The sequence below is a fragment of the Anastrepha obliqua genome, chromosome 4, assembly GCF_027943255.1.
Source record: "Anastrepha obliqua isolate idAnaObli1 chromosome 4, idAnaObli1_1.0, whole genome shotgun sequence".
Lineage (NCBI taxonomy): Eukaryota > Metazoa > Arthropoda > Insecta > Diptera > Tephritidae > Anastrepha > Anastrepha obliqua.
In genome coordinates, this window is record NC_072895.1 from 86049736 (window position 1) to 86072303 (window position 22568).

Sequence of the window (22568 nt, forward strand, 5' to 3'; positions counted from 1 at the left end):
AAAGGGGAAACAATCACTCTGATTTGGGAAGTTATTACTTATATACTAAAATACAAAACTACAAAGTTTGATCGAAAAATTTGACAAAATGGCGGCATTGGAGACATTTTTGTAATGTGGTTTCTCTTGAAGGAGCTCCGCGGCACGCAGCACAGAGGGTGCAAATTTTAATCTGGAACAAAGAAACATTTTTTTTCTTAATCTAGATAAGAATAGCTAGAGAAACACGTAGGGGATTTAAAAAATATTTATTTTTGTGGAATTAGCAAGCATTTGAAGGAAAAAACTCTATTTTGGACTAAAAAAACGGCACTTAAATAATTATAACAATCGTTTAAATTAATCTATCGAAAATCCCCTACGCTCTTCTCTTAAGAAGGTTATTATACAGACGTAGTGAAAAACCTGATTAAAAATATTTAAAATTGTTTGAGTTATACTGCGTGCCAATTTCAGAAAACGTGTTTTGAGAAAAACGCGTTTAAAGTTTGGAAATTTGGAGAAATCGTTAGGTAGCAGTAACTAACGCTTGGTTAAAAGCTTAAAATATTTATGAAATAGACTTCGGTAACGTATAAAACTTTTTGTTCTGTATTTTAAAAGGTTCAAAGAATTTTTTAAGCTCATAAAAAAAAATCAATTTTTTGAAATTTCTACAGTGGTGTTACCCCTTAAGTAACCGAAAGTAAATTAAAGCAAAACAAACTAAAATAAAATAGAAATGACGTCGAAATAGATTAAGTCAGAATAATTTGATAAAAAAATTAATTTAATTTAATTAAATGGAAAAATAATTATTAAAATAAAATTAAATTAAATTTAATTTAATTAAAAAAGAAAATAAAAGTATGAACACAAATACAAATAGTAAAATAAAATATAATAGACTGTAATAGCATAAATTTAATAAATTAAAATAAAATAAAATTCGAAAAATTAGAAATGGAGCTTTTGATTGAATAAAGTTAAAGTTGTTTAAATTAAATAGAGCACAATAGAAAAAATATATAAAAAAAATATAAAATATTAACAAACTAAATTAAATTAAGTAACATAAAATAAAACAAAATACAATTAAATAAAAAAAAATTTACGTCAAAATAGATTAAGGTAGAATAATTTGAATTCAATGCAATGAAAAATAAACTAAACTAAACTAAAATAAAATTTTATTTAATTAAGAAAATAAAAAAACAACTAAAATACAATAAACTGGAATAAAATACATTTTAGTTAAATAAAATGAAATAAAAATTGAGCTTTTCACCTACTGGAATTAAAATGATTTAAATTAACGGTCTATCGCTATGGAAAAATAATAATAAAACAAAATAATAAAAAAGAAAAAAATAATAGTCTAATTAATATAAATAAAATAAAAGAGTAAATAAAATTAATAACATAATTAAGTAATTAAATTCAGCAAAGTAAAATAAAATAAAATACGGTAAAGTAAATAAAACACAAACAAAAAGAAAAAAAAATAAATAAATAATTTTAAATTAATTTAAATAGAGCACTATAGAAAAAATAAAATAATAAAAAAATATAAAAAAAACAAAAAACACCAAAAAAACTAAAATAAAAATTGAGCTGTAGAAAAAATAAAAAAAATACTTAAAATAATCTAAATGAGTACAAATAAAATAAAAAAAAAAACAAATTAAATAAAAAAAAATTAATGAACTAAATTCATTTCCTTAGAAAAAGCAAAATAAAAGAATATCTAAATTAAGCTAAATAAAAAAAATTAAAACAATTTCAATTCAATTAAATAGAGCACTGTAGAAAAAATAAAATAATAAAACACCAAACAAAATATTTAAATAAAAATTGAGCTATAGAAAATATAAAAACATACTTAAAATAATCTAAATCAATTAAAAAAAAAAGAAATAAATTAAATAATGAATTTAATTCGATTCTATGAAGAAGTAAAATAAAGAAATAAACTAAAACAAAGTAAATAAATAAATATAAATATATTATATATAACAAAATTCAATAAAAATAAAAGGAAACAAAAAACGGATGTAAATTAAGATAAATAAAAAAAATTTAATAATTTACTTTTACTTAAATAGAGCACTATAGCAAAAATAAAATAATAAAAAATAATTATAATATTCTACAATAAATTAATATAAATAAAATATAAAATAAATTTTATGAAAAAAATATATTAAATTCAATTCTATTGAAGTAAAATAAATAAATAAATAAATTAAACCCTAATAAAAAAGTAAATAAAATTCAATATAAATAAAAGAAAAACTAAATGAAGTTAAATAAAGAATTTAAATAATTTTAGTTAAATTAAATAGAGCACTATAGAACAAATAAAAAACAAAAAGATAATTATAACAATCTAAAGTAATATAAGTAAAATAAAAAAAAAAATTGATTTACTTACCAAAAATTAATTTAATTAAATTCTATTGAAAAAGTAAAATAAAATAAACCAAAATAAAATAAGGATAAACTACAATAAAAATAAAACAAAATAAATTACATGAGTTAAATAAATAAATAAAAATATAATATAAAATAATAATAATTATTAAAATTAAAATAAAATAAAAAAATGATTATAATAATCTAAATTTACAAATAAAATAAAACATAAATTAATAAAAATAAATAAATTTACAAAAAAATAATAATGCATTAAATCCAATTCTATTGTGAAAGTAAAATAAAATAAATCAAACAAAAAAAATAAAGTATTTAATATAAAATGCAATAAAAAATACAAAAAAATAAAAAAAAACAAATAAAATTAATAAAATTAAGTTAAATAAAAAATATAATAAAATTAAATTAAATTAAGTAAATAAAAAACGGGCCCCATCAAAATAAGTTTAAATTAAATTAAGCTAAACATCTAACATAAAATAAAATGCAATAAAATAAAATATATTTAACAAATAAAATGAAAAAATCAAGGGACTAAAATAGAACTAAGCACATAAAAAATAGAGTCAATCAAAATAAATTAAAACAAGACAAAAACAAAAAAACAAAAAACTAAAAATAAAAATAAAACGAAAATAATTGGAAATAAATAAAATAGAAAAAGAGTAAACCTGCTAAAAATGAAACAAAATAATTGCTAAATTATGTTTTAAATTAAATACAATACAGAAAGAATACAAAATAAAAAAATTAAAAAATTATAATAAATTAAATAATATATGCATAATTGAATTGAAATAAAAATAAAATTAATTAAATTACTACTTCCTCAAAACGACCTGTGCAGATACTGCGAGGACGAAGATGAGGAAGTATCGAGCAGACATTTGCTGTGCAGTTGTCCCGGTCTAGCCAGAAGTCGCCTCGCTCTTCTTGGCTCTCCAACAATTGACAATCTTTCAGTACTCTCGAACCTGAAAATCGAATCTCTCATCAAATTCTCGAAACGAATTAATACCTTTGACCAAAATCCACAATAAAAATCTCGGTTAGGTGGGGAAATCATGTAACATAATGAGCTCCAGGGCAACACAACGGACCCAACTTGCGGTCTATGTGGCACTCCGATGCGGGGTCACCCTTAAACCAACCAACCAACCAATTAAATTACTAAATTGAATAAAAATAAAAATAAAATTAATTAAATTACTCAATTTTCCAAATTGAATTAAAATAAAAAAATTTATTAAAGTACTAAATTTACAAAATTAAATTGATTGATCTAAAATAAAAATAAAATTTATTAAATTACTAAATTTACCAAATTAAATTAATTAAATTAAAACAAAAATAAAATTAATTAAATTACATTACGCTTAACAAAATGAATTTGACTAAACAAACTAAGCTAAGATAAAATAAAAAAGAGTAAGAAAAGCAAATTAAAAAAAATATTATTTCACAAAATTTAGATGTTATGAAATTTTTCAATTTCTACCGGCTCATATCATTTATTTCCAATATCAGCTGAGCCTCTAAAGCCGTCTATTTAACGCCAAGTTGGCCATACAGCCTTGTTGTTTGTTAGCTGTGACCTGTGAACAAAGAAAAACCATTATTTGGATATGTCGCGTACTTTTCGCATCTTCTACTTGTATATGAGATGCTTTTTAATTATGTCAACAAGCAGAATAGTCACATTTAGTGAACTGAAGATCTCAGGATAATTCTTCAACGTTGCAGGCATCCACCACGAGTTATTTTGACACGCATTTGCAGGAATAATTGAAACTAATACAGTCATGCTAAAATCCCGGCATCGATAATTCTGCCAATAGAGTCAGTTATGAAACAGATATTTTTTCCATACATAGCTTCCATATCCACCCACTACACAACAATAAAAACATCAAAACACTGAGCTTTTTATCAACTGTCCAAATAAACGATTTTTAGCAGGGCACTCTACATATGTAGTAATGTAGGATCCTTTTTAGGATTCTTATTTTTAATTGGATTTCTTAAGTGATATAAAAGTCCATATTCAGAAAGTTGCTTGTTTGAAGTGAAAAATGCGTGAAAGGCCTTTTTTTGCATATTAACCTCGGTTACTTCATGCGCGATATACTTTTTTTTTACTCTGATCATCGAAATGTAGAAATATGTATAATTCAGTTCTCATATCTTGTTTAATTTTCCCTTCTTTTCAATTTTCTTATTAACTAACAACTCTTCTCTTTTTCATTACTTCTTTACAGCGATGAGCAAGCCGATGTTGGTCTTTCCAATTCCAATTACACCGCAAGTTCCAATTCTAGTCTTTCCTCGGGTGGCGGCTCTGAGAGTCCCAGCACCTCAATGGAACAAATGGGCGGCGCTGGTGGTGCAACAGCTACCGTCAGCGGCCATCCAATCGCGCATCATCACAGTATGCACGCCCACCATAACACATCGCACCACCACATGCACCAGCACAGCCATCAGGACTCATTTCATGGCAGCATTGGTAGCGGCTCGATGAACACTAGCTTTTGGGGCAGCAGTTTTGGTGGCGTGGGCAGTGGAGCGGCCGGTCAGCGACCATGGAATTTCGAGAGTGACGATGATGATGATCTCAACGAGGCCGATTGGAGTTCAAATGTTACAGCAGAGCTATTGGCTGCGCTCACTGATGCGGAAAAAAAGCGACAGGAGATTATAAATGGTGAGTGTTGGCGAAATTTCGTTCATTCATTTTTAACCTCATTTTTTATTTTATTTATTTATTTTTTGTTTGTTTGCTTATTTACTCTACAGAAATTTACCAAACCGAACGCAGTCACGTGCGCATTCTCAAACTCTTGGAACGTCTCTTCCTCTTGCCGCTACAGGAAAGCAGTCTGCTCACGCCAGAACATTTAGTGCTCCTCTTCCCGCCCGCTCTTCTCTCGCTGCGTGAAATACACTCAACCTTTGAGCAACAACTGAAGCAACGTCGTGTCGAACACAATCATGTGGTCACACATATCGGCGATCTGCTGTCCAGCATGTTCTATGGAAAGTCCGGTGATGAGCTGTGTCAATATGCGGCACAATTTTGTGCACGCCAACAAATCGCTTTGGAAGCACTGAAAGAGAAACGACGCAAGGATGAACAATTGCAGAAGCTATTGAACAAGGCGGAATCGCATAAGGCGTGCAGGCGTCTGCAATTGAAAGACTTGTTGCCGGCGGTGTTGCAGCGTCTCACCAAATATCCGTTGCTCTTTGAGAATCTGTACAAAGTAACCATACGCGTGGTGCCCGAGAACACAACCGAAGCGGAGGCCATACAGTGCGCGCTGGAGTCGTCGAAAAAGATACTCGTTGATGTTAATCAGGCTGTGAAGACCGCTGAAGATGCGCACAAGTGAGTACACTGCGATGATAAAATTTTATGTAATTTCATAAATCTTTGTACGAACACAAATTTCTGCTTTGTTTTCATAGATTGCAGAACATACAGAAGAAATTAGACAAGTCTACTTTTGATAAGGACGAATTTAAGGTAAAGCGCCACTTTCTACGAATCAGAGGGTGAAGTGAAGTACTTAAATGAGGGTTTTGTTTTTTGTATTTACAGAATTTGGACCTAACGCAGTACCGTCTTATACACGATGGTAGCTTGACAATGAAGAAGAATCCCAGCATACAATTGCACGGTCTACTCTTTGAAGATATGATTGTGTTGTTAACAAAACAGGTACTTTCCTTGTCTTACACAATTTGTTTACGCATTTCATGCATTATTTACTTTATGCGATCTCTCCAATGCAGGACGATAAATATTCATTGAAATATTTGCATGCCACACGCAACATGGAAGTCAACAATAAGCCCGTCAGCCCTATCATGAGCATCGATTCTGAGACGCTGGTGCGGCAGGAAGCCGCTGATAAGAATTCATTCTTTTTGATTAAGACAAAAACATCACAAATGTTGGAATTACGCGCACCAAGCAGTTCCGAGTGTAAAACGTGAGTACACATTTTTTATTATCCCTTCTTTCATATTTTTTTTTAATGCGTTGAGGCATTCAAGAGTAAAAGAGCTTTAAAAAAAAACAATCTCGTTATCGAGTGTTTAATAAATATTGCGAACTTAAGTTATTAAAACTTATATAAAAAATGCATTAAATTAATTTGAAGTTCTCGTAAGGTAAGAAAGGTTTAAAAAATGTTTTCTTTTCTCAAAAAAAAAAAATTTTTCTCCGACAATACGAAAATATGGCCATATGCCCTCTGAAAATGTTTGCTTATTCCATATGAGAATAGAAGAAGAAAAATTCAGCACTTCCACAAATTCTTTATATTTAATATATTAAAATATTTATATATTGAATATAATGAAATAAAAAAATTTACTTCAATTTATATTGAATAATTGTAGTTTTCGTACTATTTTGGCGAACTTGTGTACACAAATAAACAAATATCAGCTGCACAACGCTCTCTCTTACCCTCACTTTTCGTAAAACCACCTTTAGATTATGTTTCGGTGGTCGTTCTTTCACAAGATGCAGAATTTGATGTCTCCCCTGCAACATCACCCCAACTGGCTACCGTGCTTCCGGTTAAAGAGCATACCAAGATGCTCAACAAGCAATTCCTACTGGGTTTCTATCACAGGAACCATTCCTGTAGGCACTTAGTGGATGCTGAGCCATCTTCCAGGCAAGTCACGGTACGTCTCTTCCATTATACAGATGAGATCTAGTATCGAACACAACTTCAATTACTGGATCAAGCAGTTTACAGACAGACATAAAACTGCATTCATCTTGTGTCTCTTACCCTCTTAAACTTCCCTAAACTTCCCTCGAATGCAGTCATCGGAGTCCAACCACCACCCATCGCAGACGAAGAGTTTGGCTTAATTACGTTCTGAATATTGTAGCAGGTAGTAAAGGAAGGTACCCCACGCGGTACTAGCCAGGACCCCTTAAAGCCACTTGAAATCCGTAACAATCCCAGCCAGTAGGCTTGATAACCTGCTACAACAACAACAACAACAACGCGCTCTACAAGCCATTCAGCCTATTGCATCGTAGATGAGTTCTCAATTCAGTCACTTTTTACCTTCACCATTGTGGTGATATGACTGCGTTTTCTAATGAATGAAAGGAAATCCACTTGGCGTGCCAAGAAATGTTTGCCAAAGTAATGATTTCGTATTCTATCCAGAATGTGGCAGTGGAAATAATTCTCAACATTTTCTCGGTTCTCATCTCTGCAGAGTACCAAGACAATGAGTCAGAGAGATGTGTGGAGCTATAGATTGAAAATTGTGCACTATAAAAAAAGAGTTTTATTTTCAATTTTATGCTAATGGTAAATCAAATTTTTTTCGCCTATCCAGGTTTAATTATAATCTATAACTATTTAAAGTAAATCAAATTTAGTGTTAATTCTTTGACTTTGGAAATCGGTAGCCCTTAAAAAATTGTAAATTGTTCCAATTGTATTGTTCGATGTAGTCGTAACAGTTTAAGATAAGCGGAACCATATAAAGTTTTTTAATTTTTAATTTATTCAGAAATCTCTAAGACCACAGCGATTTTTTATTATATTTGGACCATTTCTTTTATTTTTATTTTTATTTTTTCTACAAAAGGATATCTTGTGGTCTAACAAAAATTGTATAAATCCAAATTTAAAACTTGCGGCAAAACTTGTATATATTTTCTTGCATATAAAAAATTACTTTGAAGATACTCGGGATCAGTGAGGGCAAAAATCCTCGATTTCAGATGAGTTAACAAAATAAATAAAATAAATTTAAAAAAATATTACAAAAAGTTTTAATCTCTGAACAAAAGTAGTCAATTGTGAGAGAAATACAAATGTTTTAAAATAAGTTTATAAATTTGTTTACGAAAATTATCGTTTTAGTATTAAAGTATTACAGCACTACCACAAATCTAGTCACTAAATTATAGTTCTAATAAAGAAGTGTTAATCCACAAGCTCAGATTACCACTGTAAGGTAATATTGCAAAACGTTTACTATTTATTGTAAGCCATAATTTGTTTGTAATTTGAGGCTAGGTTAGGTTAAATGGATGCCACTACGATACGATGTGCAGAATGTAGGGTTGTTGCCCACATCAGGCCGTTAAGGGGATCTCAGTTCCTTCAAGGAATCAGTTGATTTGCTTACGTCATGGAGGCTCTGACCAGGGTTTGTTTACGAAAAAACTGAGGTTAAACTAGTGAAGTACGAAAATAGGCAACGCAGCCATCACTCTTGTTGCTCCGTTGCCGTCTGAACAACGACTGATTGAAGGAGCGTAGGAATACGTGAGAAATAAGCGAGCAGAGTTTTATTGCAGAATTTTCGATGACGTGACAACTGAAGTTACTCTCAGAAATTTGCTTCGGACGACCAAATCTTGTAATCGATCATTCTTGCTAGCCAGTAGGAATTTTAAAATCGAACAAAATTTATAAATTCGTCCAGAGCCTAAAAATAAGTTACATTTATATTTTTCTTAATTCTCAACCTTCTTACAAAATGCTTAATGCACATAAAGTGCACAAAAATGCTTTACAAATTTTAATTACTCCTCACAATATTGTTCAGAATATTTCTGGCACCAGACTAACCCATACGGGATCGCGTCTGAAATTGGGTGGTTAAAGACAAAAATCGATTTCGAGTTTTTGATCGATTTTCAGATCCAAAAAGTGTAATGTTTCAAGTGGAAAATTTTTTTATAACTTTTTACACAAATTAAAAAAAATGTGCTTTGAATGAAACCAAATTGTTTTGAATGTTTGCTTAAATTCACTGATGAGAAACTTTAAATGCGTTTTTCTCGAAAAGTTGATTTTGGTTGTTAACCAGATTTTCCTAGACGTGGTTACATACTTCTTCTCCTTGATTGGCGCGATAACCGTTTAAGGGCAACAGTTGCTTCGTTCTCCTGCTAACCGGCGCCAGTTGGACACAACAAGTGAAGCCAAGTCCTTCTCCACCTGATCTTTCCAACGTAGGGGATTCGCTGCGCTATGTCCATGTCGTCGTAAAGCTCATACAGCTCATTGTTCTATCCATTGTTCCCTCCAGCGAAGAAATAGTTGTCCTAACAGTAATGTTATTTAGTCTCACGAACTCAAATAAAAGCAATGAAGCAGAAAAGTTTATTTAATACGAAGAACTCAAACAAAGAAAAATCGAAAACTAAATTCGTATACATAATTTGATAAGATCCTTTTTTTTTATTCATTTTTTTTTTTTTTTTTTGTTTTGTTCTCTCTGTTTTGTTGTTTATGTTTTTTTTATTTATTTATTTTTTATTTATTTATTTTTTATTTATTTATTTAATATATTTTTTTTTTTTGTTTGTTTCATAATATTATTAGTTTTTATTATTATTTTTGTTTAGTGTAAGAATCTATTTCCATTGAAAGTCAACTAGTTTCCCCCCAATTCGCGCCGCGTCACTAAAGTATGAAAAGCACTCACGCACTTCACGGCCATTATTGTCAATTTAATTCGCTCGACTGCAATTGACAGGGGATTTTATTTTGTTTACTTGATTTTTTTACATCCACGCATACATATTTACATTCATACATGCGTATGTGCGCATTCAATTCGACTGTTATTTGCACGCTTGGCAATTTACCTGTCAATGGCGTAATTAAATGCGTCACAAAAGTAGAAATTTTCTTTATTACCGCAAACGGTAAAAGTAGGTATTGTATTAATTTACGCATTTTCCATGAAATTGGCTGCCTTTTGAGTAGAATTTGTGTGTAAAAATATAAATGCTTTGAAAAACAGTTGTTTTTTTTTTATATACATACTGATGTATATAGCATTGAAATGTCGAAATGAGACATGAATGTTGTATTTATTGAAAAAATTCACAACAAAAATAATAATAATGAGCATAACGCTTGTTTGTTGTGTCTAATAGTATGCATACATACAAACATACATACGCAGGTATTGGCACTTTTCAGCATATTTTGCAGTGGCGCGTCCAAAATCCTTCAGTTCCCATTTCAATTCTGTTATACCACATGTTTGTATATAAATGTACATACATATGTATGTGTTTAGGTACTCATAAAAATTTCTTATGTTCTTCCGCTTCCAAATGCAGCTAGACAATTTACGCAACTAGTTCTGTCGCATTCCTGTATGCCACTCTTTTGATGCTGCTTCCCTGAACTTGTATTGAAATTTGCATACATGTTTGATTTTTAGTTACTCATACGGTAGGCAATGTTCACGAAATCAGAAAATATTGCCAAAAATAAAAAAATATAGTTGTTAATTCTGGCATTTTAAAACTGTTGCCCCCTACATTACAGATGACAGATTTACCTCTACATATATGTAAATCTGCATTTAATCCCCTTATGAGACTTTATATGTAGATCAAAAACCCTTCTTAGTCTCAAGAATTCAAATAAAAAAATACTAGACATGGAGCAGAAAAGTTTATTTAGTGTGAAGAACTCAAGAAAAGAAAAATAGATAGATAGATCCCTATCCCTCCGCATATCAGTCTGTTGAGTACAGAAACTTAATCAGCTGTCTTAATTTAAACTCTGTCACTGCCTTCAGTTCTCTTAAAGAGTCTGTGCCCGAAAGCTCTTGTCTTCTCCATACTTGCAGGGCAGTCACATAGTAAATGCCTGGCAGTTGTCTCCACTTATGCGACATAACAGCTTCCGCAAAATTCATTAAGAGCAAGTTCTGGTAATTCTGTGTGTCTCCCGTCCTGTAGATAGTTCAATCGTTATGAATGTTTTTCGCCTACATAGAAAAAGCAGCTCTTGTGAATCTATCTCGGTCTACTCTGCCCACTTTAGTTTGGCTACTTTGCAGGTGTTAATGTTTTTTTACCTTGAGTGCGCTGCATTGAGGAAGAATTCTCTATTCCTATGCTTGCACGACATGCCTAATCTCTTACAGATTTCTGGAAATAGTATGGCAGTAGCCTTTCTAGCAAGCACGTCTGCTTTTTCTGGTATAGTGTTCTTCTACGCACACCAGGTGAAAATCGAACCGCTCTGCAAGCACGTTAAGGGTTCTACGGTACCTGGCTACTATTTCGGAATTAATCATAATGGAATCAATCTACTTTTAGGGGCAGGTTGGCTACTTGAATAAAATACTTAAATAGTATTTATTGCGACAACAGTTCGTCGTAGGCTGTCAGCAGCGTCTTGTATTTATTACCACTAGGTCGGCCTGAATTATGCTGTGTAGTTTCCTAGAAGCCAAAAATACTCCTTCAAACCTAGTTTTTCAGCGTAGATGCCACAGCCCACTCTGTCATCCATCTTAGACCCATCAGTGGAACACCAAATTGTGTAATTTCATCAGGGCATTCTTTCATTCCAGAACTCTTCACTGGGTATTGCTAAGCGATACCTTTATTGAAGGTGACTATTGCCGCACAGTCGTCTATTGTACTCAGTGCGTGCTGATGAATTTAGATTGGATATCCGCTAGATGGATAGCGGCCGCTGAAGCCGATAGAAAGTCTTTTCTAAAAAGCAGTTGCCACTCAACAGGCAATGACAAACCTCAGAATGTATTTCTGCCATTAAAACACTTCTTATATAATAAAAAAGCATCTGCCATTCGGAGTCGGCTTGAAACTGTAGGTATCTTCATTTGTGGAACAACATCAAGACGCACGTCATTACAGCTTGGTCGCACACCCAAAAAGGGTGTAAGTGCCAATTATTTTGATCATTTGGAAGATGTTGAAAGACTTGTCTAAAGTATTAGTTCACCCTATTGACTACTTTCTGGGTTTCACAACTTTCGGTTTTGTATCCTCGCAATCACCTTGATGTAGTATTTTGCTAATTTAAATGACAACTGAGCTTAACCTCTTTTCTTAACTTTTAAAAAATTTGGCTTTGGATCACTGTACGCGCCTCAAAGTGTGCTTCACTTTGAACTTTCTTATTTTCATCGTTATTTATTTTTCTTTTACATTATGCAAGCTTACATATATCGTTTCTCATATTCATATATTATATATCGTATCTCTTCCTGCTCTGAGTCGCACGGCGCGTATGAGTTACATTTAATTTCCCCATCGCTTCTTGACATTACTCATACGCCCCACCGGCACTTTGCTTCGCAGCTAATTGTGCTTGTTTTTATTTTAATTGAAATGTCACACGCCATTTAATCCAAACAACCGCTGCGAAATTTTATTTTCTGCGATTTTTCCTGCAAATCATTGGGCGGTCACTGTAGCAGCGCAATTTATCTGCAACATTTTCTTGCTTCAATCGTGCTGTTTACATTGTTTTAACAAACCGAGGCTTTTAATGTGCTAAGTACACTCAGACTAAGTGAAAGCAATACAAAAAATTAAATTTTTTTATTAAGCGAAGTTTGTTTTTGTTTCTGCGTGAAATTCGTTTTCCTATATACCTATATTATATTATATATGTTTTTTTTTTCTACCATAAATTACGCGACGATGTACGTATTTGTATGTGTAAAATATTTTATGACAGGTCATTAAGTATTTAAGCAATTTCTGTTTCGAATTTCGATTTTCACTTCGACAAATTCAATTACAATTAAATATTTACATATGTTTCATGTATGTGTGTTCTCACACTCTTGCCATGTATGCACTCATATATCACCTACAGCGTTGAAGGTTAGCGTAGCATGTGAATTTATGTCTCGGCTATTAAAGCAGCAAAATGCCTGGTCGACAGCTCTTCTTTTGTTGTGATTACTTTTACTGTAGTGCCTACTTATGATGTATTGTCGTTGTCTTGTTTGCCAATTACACTGGTCCACTGCCGCTGTCCACCGGGCTTATACACTCTTACATATTTATGTATTCATACATACATAATTTTCCTTGTTCCATTTCTTTTGCCGCAGACACTGGTCGCCTATTTTCTTCGTGTTTTGTTTTACTTTTTTGAATTGTTATTGGCTGCTTTTGTCATTGCTCTAGAAAATGCTTTTATGCTATTTTGAACAGGGTCAAAGTTCTTTTTCAAAATATACTCGGTAAATATATTCACCTTTTAATTTATTCCTACTTTGTGCGGTTTTGTGTGATATTGTGTTTAGAGTTGATCTGGCATTGTGATTACAGATAACTGTGCATAATTTACAAATACCAAGGATATGTAGAACAAAATGTTCAAATTTGTATTCAGTGGATTTTTGACTCAAAAGAAACTTATTTCGTCTCAGCAAATAATTTTTTATAAAATTATAATTGCAGTTTCATAGTCCATTGAATTTTGAAACAATAAAGTTTGAAGTGTCTTCAAAATCACGTAAATTATTGGCAGTTTTTTTCTTAGTTAAAAAAAAGCCTTTTTTTCAGGCTCGACAAATTTTCGTCAAAATTTCAAACCTTTTAATCAGAATTTTTTGAAAATTAATCATTTTTTATCAAATTAATTCAACAAATTTTCAGCAGAATTTCAAAACTTTTAATCAGAACTCTTAGAAAAATTTGTAGTATGCAGTTTAATACCCCATTGAATTTTGAAACAATAAAGCATAATTGAGATGTCTCCAAAATCACGTAAATTATTGGCAATTTTGTTTTTCATTAAATTTTTATCAAAATGTAACCCATTCTCCCAAAAAAAAATTCAACAAATTTTTAGCAGAATTTCAAAATTTTTTATCAGACTTTTTAGAAAAATTTATAGTATGCCCATTGAATTGTGAAACAGTAAAGTATAATTGAGATGTCTCCAAAATAATGCTAATTATTGGGAATTTTTTTTTCTTAAATTAAAAAAATCCTGAACAAAATTCAACAAATTTTCGTCAAAAGTTCAAACCTCTTTATCAGAATTTTTAGAAAAATGTCTAGCATGCAGTTTTATGGCCCAGTAAATTTTGATATGATAAAGTACAATTTTGAAGTGTCTCCATAATCACGTAAATTATTGGCAATTTTGTTTTTCATGAAATTTTAATAATTTTTTATCAAAATAATTTTTCATCAAATTTTTTATCATTCTCCTAAACAAAAACTCAACAAATTTTCATCAGAATTTCAATCCCTTTAATTAGAATTTTTATAGAGATTTCTAGTATGCAGTTTTACCTTCTACTCAAATATGAACGAGACGGTATCAATAAAACGGTCCGCGGATGACATATGGCAAAAATAAATTTTTTGTTTTTTGGTAGGACTGTTATAAGCTTACATGGCAAATTTCAGCCTGATATGTCACTTAGTTTGTTTTCTGTGCTACTGTAAACAAGTCAAGCTCGAATGTGTTCTTCGAATTCTCTTTTATGACTTCAATTGTCTCAAAATGTTTTCCACGGAGCGGCAACTTGAGCTTGGGAAACAGGAAAAAGTCACATGGAGCCATATCAGGCGAATACGGTGCTTGCGGAACGATATTAATATTATTTTTGTTCAAATAATCGCGAACAAGACGTGATGTGTGAGCTGGTGCATTATCGTAATGCAAGAACCATGACTTGTTGTCCCACAATCCCTTCCTTTTAAGACGAATATTCTCGCGCAAACGCTTTAAAACGTCTAAATAATATTCAGCGTTAACCGATCGGCCTTGCGGAAGGAACTCCGAGTGCACCACACCTTCGTAATCGAAGAAAACAGTCAGCATAACCTTAATTTTTGAGCGACTTTGGCGTGGTTTTTTTGGTTGATGTACGGCCCTCTTTGAACGATTTGTACCACTGGAAAACACGTGCATGCGATAGATCAGAGTCCCCATAGGTTGTCTGCAACATTTTTAAGGCGTCTGAAGCCGAAATTTTGTTGGAATAACAAAATTTCAAACAAATCCTTGAATTTCCATCGTTAAATTCGAAGAACACACTCGAGCTTGACTTGTTTACAGTAGCTCAGAAAACAAACTATGTGACATATCACGCTGAAATTTGCCATGTAAGCTTATAACAGTCCTACCAAAAAACAAAAAATGTATTTTTGCCATATGTCATCCGCGGACCGTTTTATTGATACCGTCTCGTTCATATTTGAGTAGAAGGTATAGCGTTATAGTTTGAAGTTTGCTACCATAAAGTATAAATTTGCTGTGTCTAGAAAATCGTGTAAATGATTGGCATTTCTTTTTTTTTATTAAATTTTAGCGATTTTATTTATCAAAATATAATTCATTTTCCTAAAAAAGTATTCAAAAAACGCTCATCAGAATTTCAAGCCTTTTAATTAGACTGCAGTCTTCTAGACTACAAAATTTTGTTACGATAAAGTGCAATTTTGAAGTGCCTCCAAAATAGCGCAGATTAATGTGTGGGTTTTTTGTGCAGTTTTGTCCTATAACAAATTATGAACCTTTCTTATTATTATAATTTATATATTTTTCCAGAACTTTTAAAATCGACTTTTAATGAAATATGGGAGCAATTATATATTCCTATTCAATTTCCATTCAATCATTTTAACTTCCATAATCGGTATGATCTATGCCTATTTATACCAAGGCCCGTCAAGATTACGGCTTTGGCAATTCCAAAGTTTATACCATTTTATGGATCATCTAGGCAATAATGGGTATTTACGTTTTTAAATTTATACATCAATTTCAGACATTTCCGGGAAGATTCGGAATTACTTTTTCTAAATGAAATTATATTGATTGGCAACGATAAACTTAGTTTATCATCAGTTGGTTGGTTGGTTGGTTAAAGTGGTGATTTTTCCAGAATCCAACTAGCGCTTCCGCACTATTTTGTTGCCACATCCTCGTTACCTATCAGGAGTACCTTTGAACGAATTTGTGGTTTTAAATCTTGTAAAAAAACTATGTAAATTGAAATATAACAGCAGATACTTTTTTTTACAAATATACAAGAAACTACTGACCAAAAATACCAGCCTTGTTGGAGCTATGCGAGCAAATAAGAGTGAATTCCCGTAAATAGCTGAAGTTAGAAAAGTTAATAGGGCTCTTTGTTTCATAAAGCTTTACAAGGCAAATGGTATTGTTTTATCAAAGCCTCGTAAAAAAGTACTGTTTCTTAGCTCTAAACATATTATAAATCCATAAAAATTGCTTCTGATCGAAAACGAATTACTGAAACTGTATCCTTTTGCAATGCGATTGAGTTTGGAAGTAGATTTAGTTGACCAATTGGCCCGGAAGTATAGCGTAAAAGCAGGATCGCGTAGATGACTTTTGCAGGTATTTTACAATATTTTGGATGTGACAGCAATCAATTCAGTGTTACTATATAAAGAGACTTGTGCTGATAATATAACTAGAAAACAATTGTCCGAAGAGCTCTCCAGTGAATATAGCTGCTACAGAAAAGAAACATCTTCCCAAGAACGGAAAGCAATGGATTGTACTGCAAAAAACTAAAAACAAACACCTTCTGAACGCAAATCTTGTCAAATTCTATAGTGGATCAAACACATTGCGTTTTATACCTGTAATGAATACAACAAATATATTTGTGGCAAGTGTACATAGGTATAAGATAAAATGTATTTGTAAAAATTGTGCCTCGTAGTTATGCCATACATATCAAAAATGCTATACTACTCGTATGAATGCAAATAGAGACTGTTTATTTTTTTATTACTAATTAATGAATTTATATTAAATGTTGTTGTGTTTGTAAAATTATATTATTTTATTTAAACAAACTAAATCAAAAGTTACAATTAAAGCCATGTTCAAAAATCGGTCATTTTGAAGGGTGTCGGTAAAACTAGGTACATATTTACCTATAATCGGCAGTCACAGTGTTAAACAAAGGCGTGGAGCAGAAACAACATCAGAGTAACTTAAACAAAATTTGACAATTCAGAGATCAAATAAGTAGGAAAAAATCAAAAGAGTAGCCCTACTGCTGCTAACTGTTTAATGTGCCTTGAGAGAACCCAATCATACCAAAAATCATAATAGTAAACTCGAAACTTTTATTGCTCAACGCATTCACATAAAAACATATAGTGTATACAATAACAAATCAAATATAATTTCACCCAATTTGGTAATGAAATTAAATACAATTGACGTGCATGGAAATGGATTTTACTCCACAGCAACAACACGAAACACCCGTGCATAGAGAATATTTTCCTTAAGTGGGAAATACGCAAAGCTCGAACGGGATGACAAATAAGTGCTTACAAAACAACAACAAAAAATTATAAAATCTTATATAAGTTTAATTTGATTTAATGTAAAACAAATCACTTAAAATGACAATGTCGAAGCATTGTACATTGCAGCGCATATAAATATAAATTATCTTGGAAAAAAAAAACAACGATTGCATATGTATGTCATAAGTATAACTACAATCCCGGCAGGGAATTCCGCCAACACCAAAGTAGGGTTTTTGCAACTGTAAATTTATTATAATGAATATAGACAAGTTAGTTCCAGCTAAGCGCTAGAAGACTAGTTATTTAGCGACTAGTTCGCAGCGTAGTTAATGCAAGCTAAGTGCTAAAAACCTAGTTATTTCTCAACTAAATTGCAGCGGTAGATAAGGGGCCACTTCTAGAGGCATTCATAGGTATGAAAGTATGTAAAAATTTAAGTGCAATGCTGCTTTTCAAAGAACACTTGAATAAATAAAAAAAGAATAATTCAAATAAACTGATATTGGTGATATTTGGATAAATGTGAACTAGTTTGGAAGTATACACATTTTCACTAGTTGAAAAAAGGACGACAGAGGATTATATACTTATTATGTATCTATATAGTGTTGCAAAAATGGTGTCATAAAATAAATGTGACATAATTTTTGATGGAAAAGCTGACGATGTTCTCTTATGAAGTTTAAATCGTTAAAGCAATTGCTACCAGCTGACTTAGTCAAGCGAGATTGAGTTACTCTCACGCTCCGTTAAAACGGGTGCAAGATATCACTTCTGTTCCACACTATATGATGTTTTAACAATATATTTATGTATGTACCTGGCATAAATATTTGTCTTTTGAACTGTTTTTTCAATCTCTAAAAAATATATTTCAAAAGAGAAACATGATCACGTAAAGAGTTTACTATTTTTTTCTTATTAACTAGACTCAAAAGTAGGAATTTTGAAATAACTTTCTACTGGTGTGGAAGTATTGGCAGGTGCCAAAATCCGGTTGACCGCGTTTAAACGAGCTTGTCGTGATGTTGTCCTAGAAATGGAAAGATCTATAGTTTAATGCCACCTCAAGAATTTGAGTAACTTTCAAAAGAGTGACTGCTCTTAGAAGAAAAGCTTTTCATAATATCTGATGTTTCACATTCACTGTAGGCATTGAACCCTGTAAGTCACGCAAAAGTGCACTCGGCCACATAAATGGTTGCTTGTTGTCTGTTTCAAAAGAAATAATAATAGGTCTATCGATAAGTTCGTGCGGTTTTACAACAGATGGCGTAACTTGATTATTATTCCATCGATCCACATTTCCAAACATTCATTGGAGAGCTACTGTCGTAAGGCACAAACGTCAGTATAAGTTTTTTATTTGAAGCGTAAACAACAATATTTTTACCACACTTGAAAATGTCGAATTTCGTGCCAAATAATGTGTTTTTGCGGGGAATTTTTTAATATGAAGAAAAAAGCAGCCGAAAGTCATCGTATCTTGGTGGAAGTTTATGGTGAGCATGCTCTAGCTGAGCGAACGTGCCAGAAGTGGTTTGCACGCTTTAAAAGTGGTGATTTTGGCTTGGAAGACGAAGAACGCGAGGGTGCGCCGCCAAAGTTCATGGATACCGAATTGGAGGAATTGCTCGATCAAGATCCGGCTCAAACGCAAGAAGAGGTTGCAAAAACTTTGGGAGTTGATCAATCAACCATTTCCAAACGTTTAAAAGCCATGGGAATGATCCGAAAGGTAGGCCATTGGGTGCCGTATGAATTGAAGCCAAGAGACGTTGAACGCCGTTTTATGGCATGCGAACAACTGCTTCAACGGCACAAAAGAAAGGGTTTTTTGCATCGAATTGTGACTGGCGATGAAAAGTGGGTCCATTACGACAATCCAAAACGTCGGGCAACGTATGCATACCCTGGCCATGCTTCAACATCGACGTCGGCGCAGAATATTCATGGCCTGAAGGTTATGCTGTGTATCTGGTGGGACCAGCTGGGTGTTGTGTATTATGAGCTACTGAAACCGAATGAAACGATTACGGGGGATGTCTACCGACGACAATTGATGCGTTTGAGCCGAGCACTGCGAGAAAAACGGCCGCAATATGCCGATAGACACGACAAAGTTATTTTGCAACATGACAATGCTCGGCCACATGTTGCACAAGTGGTCAAAACATACTTAGAAACGCTCAAATGGGATGTCCTACCCCACCCGCCGTATAGTCCAGACCTTGCGCCATCCGATTACTATCTCTTCCGATCGATGCAACATGGCCTGGCTGACCAGCACTTCCGTAATTACGATGAAGTCAAAAAATGGATCGATTCGTGGATTGCGGCAAAACCGACCGAATTTTTCACAAAGGGAATCCGTGAATTGCCAGAAAGATGGGAAAAAGTAGTAGTAAGCGATGGACAATACTTTGATATTAAATTTGTAACCATTTTACGTCAATAAAGTTTCAAATTTCGAAAAAAAACCGCACGAACTTAAACATAGTCCTATTATTTAACTGAGAAGTTGCTTACTTTTGCAAAAAAAATTCAAAACTTAATTTTGAGCTAACTTCAAACTAATACCAAACTATGAGGAGAGAAAAAATCGATGCTTAGAATGTGAAGGTTTTCATCATTCACATTCATTAGTGAAAGAGATAAACAAAGCTGGCACAAAATTCAGCAGAATACCAGAATATTCAGCCAATTCGTGGCCAGTTAAATTTTCCTATCGGTTATGAATTTTGCATTACTTGCTGCAACAACGACATGAAATCATTTGTCAAGCAACTTGACTACTACGGCCTGAGGGTGAGCGTGCGGGTGCCTCGTCATGCGGCCTAAAGAGACGAACGTTCATTTTTATTTACAAAACAAATCAAATTTAAGGTTAAATGCCATTAAAACGACAATCGAAGCGACACTTGAAATATATTTATGTAGCCGCAGTGATGATTGATTGCCACGCAGCACTGTACAGACTATATATATATATGCGTAGGTATGTATGTCTGGTAATGTGCATGCGTTCGCGTTTATTTATTTACTTTTGTGTTTTTGCGCTTGTATATGACAAAGAAAATACTTGTTTTCGAAAAATGGCGCTCTTTTTCATTCAAAATAAAAAATGACACCTCTAATTGAAATGTTTTCGCTACTCGCTGTTCGCTGCCTCCGCTCGCTTGTCTTGCCCGCCTGTCTGGCTATTTGGCAGTATTTATCAACTGTTGTACAGGTTTGCAAATTACCGGCTTAAGTGGATGCGTTTTTGTGTTTTCTTAGTTTTTGAGTTTATGATACAAAATCTACCTTCGCTTGACCTCAAAACTTTTGTTATGGTTAGGTTAAGTTGTTGCGTCGTTATTGTAACACTTCCGCCGATATTTATGTATTCGGTGATTACATCTCGGAGTTCAAAACTGAAAGCCGCAGTGAATCTTAACAGCATTGACATTTATATTTTTTTTAAAAAGCTATATTGAGCAGTAAGCCATTTTGCATCGCAGCGGAAACTTTAATGACCTACGAGTATACGGTCCGCTGTCACTTTAACATGCAAATTTTGGTCCAGAAATGCATTTCAATTTTTGCATCTCAATTTACATGAGTTTGAAATTTGCTCTTTTCAAACTCAATCTCAATTCCATGGTAAACGGAATTGATGAAAATGAAAGATGATGATGCAAATAAAGAAAACTGCAAATAGTTATGTAACATAGTGCATTTAAATATAAAAGAAAATGATCAGATGCTGAAATTTTTCTTCGGAAGTTTTTTTATACGCAAGAAAATTCTCAAAATTGTATGCAATGTCAAAACTAAACAGGATTTTGGAAATGTCTTCAAATTTGCACTACATTATACTAAACTTGAATGGCCATTAAACTGCATACCCAAAAGTTTTCTAAGGATTCTCATTAAAACCTGCAGAATGTTTTATATTTTAGTAAAAAAATTAACTAAACAAATTTAGAATGAAAAATATTGTAAAAAGATACAGCGCCTCATGTGATATGTGAAGTAGGTTTCAAAAAATGTTCGGGATTGATCCCGAAGCTACAAAGTGTTACCTCTTGCATAAGTTTAATAGGAATATCAGTACTAGAGCTCATTCTCAATATGGAAATTTCGGGCTACTTTTGGGATCAATCCCGGAAGAACAAAGTGTCACTAAATATCTTGCTAATATTTTTAGAAGTCTCAGTATGGAGGATCTGTCAACCGGTAGATTTCAGAATTTTTTCAGGATCGATCTCGAAGCTACAAAGTGCTCCTCTTGCAGTGGTTTATTAGGAATATTAGTGAGCTCTAATTCTCAATTTAGACATTTTGGGCTTTTTTCAGGATTACTCTCGAATTCATAAAGTGTCACTAAATGTCTTGCTAATAGTGTAAGTAGTGTCAGTATTATTAGAAGGCCATTACGCACTGCGACCAGAGTTGATCTATTGTGCAAAAGTAGTGTCAGTAATGAGAATCATTATCGACCGGTAGCTTTCAGAAATTTTTCGGAATCGATCCCGAAGAACAAATGCTACCTCTTTAGGAATATCAAATAAGTGCGAGTAAATTCAGTTTTTTTTTTGTTTTTGTTAATGGGCTAAATTCTATTTAAGTAGGGTTTCTAGGACTTTTTTATTCTTTATTTTTATTTCCCCTATAAATTATTTTAATAGTTATGCCTTTAAGGAGTCCAAAGTCCAAAACTCTCCGAAATGGTTCGCTTTAATCTGGTTACCCATAAGTTTATCAAAATATAGACCAAATAAAACGGGAACAGCTTAACGTTAATGCGAGGTTTGGCTATTAAAGAGCAAGTCTAACGCTGCAAAATATTTTATTTTAAATTCAAACATATTTATTTACTTATCAACACCTCTATAGATCCTGTCTGCTATTCTTACAATTTTCCATGCGAATTTTTAATTTTCAAAGCAGTGTTCTTCTGTTAGGTACGCACCAATATTATTCTGTCAGATTGGGCATCGCTCTCCCTTTCACTGCTTCAGTGGGAACCGTGCCGTAGCTCCTTTTAATGCAGATT

At 32.6% G+C, this 22568-nt stretch overlaps 1 protein-coding gene across 2 annotated transcripts in view; it reads left to right on the plus strand.

Annotated features, from left to right (window-relative positions):
* The window catches only part of LOC129243621 (uncharacterized), a 180265-nt gene that overhangs the window by 98225 nt on the left and 59472 nt on the right, over positions 1-22568 (plus strand). For both annotated transcript variants that reach the window (XM_054880774.1, XM_054880775.1), the window contains exons 5-9: positions 4674-5119; positions 5212-5803; positions 5884-5941; positions 6017-6136; positions 6211-6410. In XM_054880774.1, coding sequence (XP_054736749.1) covers positions 4674-5119; positions 5212-5803; positions 5884-5941; positions 6017-6136; positions 6211-6410 — 1416 coding nt within the window. The remainder of the gene's footprint in view (positions 1-4673; positions 5120-5211; positions 5804-5883; positions 5942-6016; positions 6137-6210; positions 6411-22568) is intronic.